Below are 7,637 nucleotides of genomic sequence, written 5' to 3' on the forward strand. Positions count from 1 at the left end.
TTTCCTGTTTCATATTGAATTCGTTAGAAGCTCCAAGAATTTTTCAAGAAGACGGTGGTGATCTTGCTTGAGAGATATTCAGAAGGAGAAGTCAATTGCTCTTACTGTTTGATCAATATCTGCATAGACAAAGTGCTTTTGTTTGATCTTGATAGGCTTGGCATCCTGTAAAGACGACTAGTTTTTTACTATAGGCTTGACAACCTGTGAAGTGTGTTGTGATAGGCTTGGCATCCTGTGAAGAGTGCTGGTGACACGTTGAGGATTGTTCGACGTGGGTGCAGATTGCAGAAGAGGGGATTCTTGCTGCAATTCTGATTTTGTGCGTGCAGCTATATTTGGTTTTGGGTTAGAGAGGAGATTTATATTTTTGCGTGGTGCTTCTATAAATTCCTTGTTGTAAAAACCGCAACCATTATAGTGCATTTCTTCCTGGGTTGGAAGGACACTGGATGTAGGCATTGTTGGTTGAACCAATATAAACACAGTGTTTGAATTTTCTCATCCCTACAGTCTTTATTTTCCAGTCGACTATATCTGTTAGGCAGTCTACTGCGTTTTTCCACTGCATTGAATTTTCAATAACTTGCATTTCAAGGAAAGATCAAAAGCTTTGAATTTTAAAAATCAAGATTGCGAAAAGATTTTAATTTTGAATTAACACCAATTCACCCTCCTCTTAGTGTTAAAAGAAGCCTACCTGTTTCTTAACACACAAAAAAACTAATTAATAAACTAAATATAAAAAAATAAATAAAACAAGAGAATAGCAAAAGCACGAAAATGAATATCCATTAATCTTTCAACTGATATCCACGTTCGTCAACTGATATCCACGTCCATCAACGGATGTCTATTTCCGTTGAAGGTCGAACAAATTTCTTAGATTCGTTGGCTTGGGGGGTTCTCTTCTTCATTTTTTTCATAGACTAGGACACAGATTATACATACATTACATACATACATACACACACAAACATATATATATATATATATATATATATATATATATATATATATAACAGATCACATGTTTACAAAAATCTATATATATAACAGATCACATGTTTACAAAAATCTACCTAAATATGCATACAAATCAATCTATCAAACAAACATATAAATCAAAAAAAGGAAAGAAACTAACATGGATCGAAGAAAATCAAGCGCGAACGAAGCCTCCATAGCACAAACCAAGCATCCGTCCTTCACAACACGAGCAATGGAAGGAAAGTAATGACAAATCCTATAAGGATTTCCCATCCAAAGAAGTATCAACTTACACTAAGACTAAGAAAGGGAAGTGAATAAAGACTTTCAACAAAAGTACTTTCCTTATATAAGTCTTAAATAGATATACTTTGCTAAATAACATTTGTATTGTTTTGTAGGTCACCAGTAAAGGTGGGCAACCATGCCCTCACATCCTAGGAAGCTTGCCAATTAAGGAAGCACAAAGGAAGCAAGTAGGAGTGCATGTTGTAGCCAACCGTGAAGCACATTTTCCAAATTTCCCACGTGGAAAACAACCAACCTTGTAGTTCTTGTCTTTAAAGCATGTTTTCAATATTTTTCACATGAAACATGCATCCAACAACGTTTCCAATATGTTCCACGTGAAACATGCAGCTAGTTGAGTAACTTCTCTTGCACACCTCTCTTAGGAGCTTCATACATGTTGTAAACATTGCAGTAGTTTTCTAGGCACGTTTCTCTTCCTCTATAAAAGAGAAGCCAAATCCTTTGTAATGGCAACTCGAATGATAGTAATGAAATGCTGCTGAATTTCGGCCATTCTTCTTCAAGTCCAAACATTGTGCTAGCTTTAGATTTACCTCCTGTAGCTTCTTTCCCCTAAGGAAAGCCTTCTGAACTAGAAATCCCTTCCACACCATATCCAAACACGTTCACACATTTCCACAAACACCTTGCATGCACCAGTTTCCTGCAACCATTTCATCATTCCACTGCTACTTCTGAGTCAAGGAACCACTCCATTCTTGAAGGTGGAGGACACTTCCATCAAAAAGAAAATGAAAGCAATGGCAGAAGAGAAGGGACAAAACGGAACTACAAAAGAGAGAAACAGAAATGGGGAAGAGAAGGAACAAGAAAGAGAGAAGTCAGTGGGAATGGGTGACAAAACGAAAATGGGGAAAAGAAGAAGAAGAGAGAAATCTATAAGGGTGGATGACAAAAATGGGAAAGAGAAGGAGAAGAGAGGGGGGGGGGAGGTGGGTATGAGGGTGGCTGACAGAAATGGGAAAGAGAAAAAGAAGAGGGGGGGAAGGTGAGGGTGGGTGATGAAAATGGGAAAGAGAAGAAGAGGTGAGGGAGTGGGTGTGCTATGTGGTGGAGTGAGGGTAAGGAATTAGGGTTTTTAATTAAAAGTATAAAAATTTAAGGGTAAAAGTAAACAAAATTTAATCTAAAGATATTTTAAGAAAAAAAAATAAATTGGAGAAATATAGGAAGAATTAGGAATAACAAAAATATCTGCAGACACGGATATCTACGGATAAGTCCTCTGACGAGTAATTATTACATGCAGGTTAATAATTTATGATTAGGGTGCGTACTTCCTAGTGGTGTGCTGGTTGCAAGATTGCTAGGAGGTTAATAATTTATTTTGATTGTAATCTGTTTCACTTGCATAAGAAGCACATATCAACAAGTAATAGAATAAAAAAAACTTTACATGTCCGTATTTGAATGTTTGATATGCTTTATTATATAAAAGTTTAATTATATTAGTTATTTAATTATTTTATTTATTTATAATTATTTTTAAATTTATGTATTAATTTATATGAATTTATAATTTAATTAGAAAATTTTTAATTGTTAAAAAATAATATTTATGAATTTATTTGATTTAATAAAAATATTTTTGAAGAAATAAAATTCAGAACATTTGTATCTGATATGAAAATCGGAGTGAAAGGTCATCAGATATAAAACTAAAATAGCAATCAGATATACACTTTCTAAAGTTCAATTTTAGATACTTATTTAATTATTTTATTAATTTGTAATTATATTTAAATTTATGTATCAATTTTTTTGAATTTATAATTTAATTAAATTATTTTTAATGGTTAAAAAATATTTTTTTATAATTTTTTAGATTTAATATAAATATTATAGAAGTGAAAATATGTATAGGATACTAATATTCGAGGAAGTACTCATCCGTCGTCAATTTCCGATAAATGAAGAATCGGATATGCAGATCCAATTAGTGTATATTTATTGTTTTTTTTACATTTTTTTCTACTTGTTTTCTGCTTGCTGCATGATGTTTTATTAAGCTTTTTTACATGTTTTTTCCTTGCTGGATGCTGCTTTATTAATATTATTTACATTGCTTTATGTTTGTTGCATGCTTCTTTATTAATATTATTTAACACTAGAATTCTCTTATAAAAAATATAATTAAAACCAGTTAACTTAATTTTTATAATTATTAAATTTTGTTAATATAAATTATTAGTTTTTCTTTTATTTATTAAAAAATGTAGGTATTTAAAATTGATGTGAAAATTTTTAATAATAAAATGACCTTTGTACTGAAAGAATGAAAAGAGATAGAGAAAAATATAAAAGAAGAAAAAATAAAAAACAAAGAGTATTGAAATGCAATATAAAAATATGAGAGAAGAATATATGTGCATACTGAAAACTTAAGAAAAAAAGAATTTTGACCATTTTATCTTTTGTTTTTTTAAATATTAAAAGTTTCTTAATTACAGAATAATTTGAACATTTTATATAGGATGAAGGAGTAGGGTGAAACAGTCTGTTTAGAACGAGTAATGGTATTTTAGTTTATTTATGTTAGTATGGCGTGCAAGCAGAAAAAACATATAGTTTTTTCATTTTTTCTACGTTGTCATGGTTGAAAGGAAAATGATATTTTAATCTCATTTTTTGACACTATTTTGACACACACGTGTTAAAACGTGGTTGGACGATTTCAAATTAAAAAAAAAAACTTTGGTTTTTCTCTTTCAAATATATTTCTCAACTTTTTTTAATTTGAAATTGTCCAATCACATCTTGACACGTGTGGAGTGTCAAAATGGTGTTAAAATATCATATCCAAGGTTGAAATTACCTAAGACGCCGGTCTTGGGTTAATTTATTGATAGGTCACCCACCGAAGTTGACTAAATGCCCGTGGGAAGATATTTTATTACAGTGAATCAAGCCAAAATAGTGCCATCAAACCTTGTATTGAATTACAAGTAAATCCATCTTCAACAAAGGACAATCATTACCTTTTGTTAATGTCAACCCTGTTCTGTCTGCATTTACGCTTAGCCACTCATTCACATAAATAAGCTGAACTTCCAATTCAAAATCCTTTCTTCTCGTCGGTCACTTCCTTTCCAACCATGCCAGTGATAGAAACACTTGGTGGTGCTCTCTTTGGTGCTGTCCTTCAGCTGCTGTTTGACAGGCCTGATTCTCATCATGTTTTTGACTACTTTCGTCGAAGAAAGCTCAATGAGAAGCTACTGTACAAGTTGAAGGTGAAGCTGTTGTCCATCAATAATGTGATCGATGATGCAGAACAAAAGCAGTTCAGTAATTCTTATGTGAAAGCATGGCTTGACGAGGTCAAAGATGCTGTGTTCGATGCAGAGGATCTGCTGGATGAAATAGACTATGAATTTTGCAAATGCAAGTTGAAAGCTGAATCCCACACTCGCTCTAAAAAGGTATGGAAATTCTTCAAGCCTTCTTCCAAAAGTTTCTTGGACAAGAAAATTGAATCAAGGATGGAGCAAGTCCTTGAGCAAATAGAATTTCTTTCAAGCCAAAAGGGTGATCTAGGTTTGGAATATGTTAGTTGTGTTGGTGTTGGACCAGAGTCGGTTAGTAAAGTGACACAGAAACTGCCATCAACATCTTTGGTGGTTGAAAGTGTTGTTTATGGCAGAGAGGATGAAAAAGAAATGATTCTTAATTGGCTAAGTTCTGACACTGACAATCATAGCCAGCCTGCAGTACTTTCTATTGTAGCTATGGGTGGGATGGGTAAGACTACACTTGCCCAACATGTTTATAACGATCCAAGGATTGAGGAGGCTAAATTTGACCTCAAAGCCTGGGTCTGTGTTTCAGATGAATACGATGCTTTCAAGGTAGCCAGGGAAATTCTTCAGGCAATCAATAACTCAATTGATGATAGCAGAAACCTAGAAATGGTTCAGGTACGATTGAAAGAAAAACTGACAGGAAAGAAGTTTCTCTTCGTTCTGGATGATGTTTGGAACGAAGATCGAGACCGATGGAAACCTTTGCAAACTCCTCTTAAATATGGGGCCAAGGGAAGTAAAATTCTTGTCACAACACGCAGTAGCAAAGTTGCTACTACCGTGCAGTCACATAAAGTACACGAACTAAAGCAGTTAGAAGAAGATCATAGTTGGCAAGTTTTTGCTAAACATGCATTCCAAGATAATAATTATCATTTGAATGTTGAAGTGGAGAAAATTGGTAAAAAGATAGTTGAAAAGTGCAAAGGATTGCCTCTGGCCTTGGAAACAATTGGATGTCTATTACACACAAAGTCATCTGTTTCAGAATGGGAGAGTGTATTGATAAGCAAAATATGGGACTTACCCAGAGAAGATAGTAAAATCATCCCTGCTTTATTGTTAAGCTATTACCATCTTCCTTCGCATCTCAAGAGATGTTTTGCTTATTGTGCTTTATTCCCCAAAGATCAGGAGTTTCACAAAGAGAGTTTAATTTTGTTGTGGATGGCTGAAAATTTTCTACAATGTTCTCAGCAAGGTAGGAGTCCAGAAGTAGTTGGTGAGCAGTATTTCGATGAACTATTATCAAGGTCCTTCTTTCAAAAATTAATTCAAGACAACAAAACATACTTTGTAATGCACGACCTTCTCAACGATTTGGCAAAATATGTTTGTGGGGACATATGTTTTAGGTTTGGAGTTGATGAAGAAAAGAAGACACTAGTAAAAACCCGTCACTTGTCGTTGGTAACAAATGAAGATCAATATTCTGATGGGTTTAGGAGTTTGTATGATGCTAAAGGGCTACGTACAATTATGCCAACAAGTAGAAGAATAAACATTGATTATTATTGGGATTGCAAGATGTCGATGAATGAATTATTCTCCAAGTTTAAGTTCTTACGCGTCTTGTCTCTGTCTTGCTGTCGTGGCCTTAAAGAGGTTCCTGGTTTGGTAGGTGATCTTAAGCATCTGCGTTCACTTGACCTTTCAGGCACCCTTATAGAAAAGCTCCCTGATTCAATATGCTCACTCTATAACTTGCAAGGAAAATGTTTCTTTGACACTCTTCCTTGACACAATTTTGACACACCTCCACGTGTCAAAATTCTATTGCATGCCAACACATTTTAAATAAAATGTTTTTAAAGAGTTACAGAAGGGTATTTTTGGAAGAAAGTTTGTATGAAATTTGGAATTGGCGGTTTAACATTTTCATCTTCTTCACTCTTCGAAACCAAGTCTCGCGTCTACACCATTGTCTCTGCGATTGTCTCAGCCATTGGGTTCCTCTCTTGATTCCTCTCGCACCCATTCGAAACCAAAGTTGCGCGTCTTCATTCCTCTCGATTTCTCTTCATCCATTCTCTGTTGGTAAGCATGTCGTTTCGCGTTTTGCGTTTTGGTTTTGGGTGTGTTTTGTTTTTTGCAGTATATCCCATTGTTTGGGTTGGGGAGGGTTTTTGTGTTTTGAGTTTGGGTTGGGGAAGGTTTTTCAGTGTTGTATTGTGCATTTTTTTGTTTTTATGAACCCTAATAAACCATTGCTGTGTTTTTCTGAAATTTGGGCAGTTGCAATGACCTTTCCGAACCCAAAGGTAAGTAATAATTTTTTTTGGTTACTATTCATATGTTTGTATGAACCCTAATTCACTCTATATCGCATTTATATATAGTTTATCTTTTTTTTTTATAAGTAATAAATTTTTTGTTGTTAATGTTGTGTAGTGGCGTGTTCGAGTCTCTGTTGATTCATCAATAATTGTTGCTATGAATGGGTTATTGAGAGAAGTGCATGTAGAACGAATATCAATGACACTATTTCGTTGGTGTTTGCAGCTTCGTAAGGCTATGTGCAGAATGAAGAGGGAGTCTGGGTTCCAAAAGACAACACACCCAATGAACAACATCACCGCCCAAGTGATCGACAAAATGAAGAACCAACTACTTCCACAACACTTAACGATGTCATAAAACGCATTGAACAACTGCAGACGTACGTTGGTTCAAGAATGGATGCCCTAGATTCGAGACTTGCTAACATTGAGAGCCGACAACAGCAGTCTGCACCAGCCCCCTTTTATCATTTTACTTCTTAGTTATAATTTCCTGTTTTGNTGTNTTTNCTTTCATTCACAACAGTTGTGTCTTTGATCAGTATTGTACTCTTTAATTTATGTGAACTTGGTTTGGGAATTTCAGTGTTTAATGAGTAATTGTGTTCATTAATATGTCTTCTTACATGTTACAATATCTTAATTAAGGAAATATTTTCCTAGGTAATTAACACTTAAACAATACACAAAACATCCCAAAAAGAACTAAAACACATGAACTTCTGTCAAATCACTCTTCATTCAGGACGTGGTC

The 7,637-nt window shown here is 34.3% G+C and overlaps 1 protein-coding gene across 1 annotated transcript in view; it reads left to right on the forward strand.

The window, feature by feature from the left end:
* The first annotated feature begins 4,154 nt into the window (after positions 1 to 4,154).
* LOC106765875 (putative disease resistance RPP13-like protein 1) overlaps positions 4,155 to 7,637 on the forward strand; it is an 8,568-nt gene continuing 5,085 nt past the window's right edge. Inside the window, exon 1 of the mRNA XM_022785833.1 lies at positions 4,155 to 6,305. Coding sequence (XP_022641554.1) covers positions 4,398 to 6,305 — 1,908 coding nt within the window. The 5' untranslated portion in view covers positions 4,155 to 4,397. The remainder of the gene's footprint in view (positions 6,306 to 7,637) is intronic.

Source organism: Vigna radiata, chromosome 1 (assembly GCF_000741045.1).
Source record: "Vigna radiata var. radiata cultivar VC1973A chromosome 1, Vradiata_ver6, whole genome shotgun sequence".
Classification (NCBI taxonomy): Eukaryota; Viridiplantae; Streptophyta; class Magnoliopsida; order Fabales; family Fabaceae; genus Vigna; species Vigna radiata.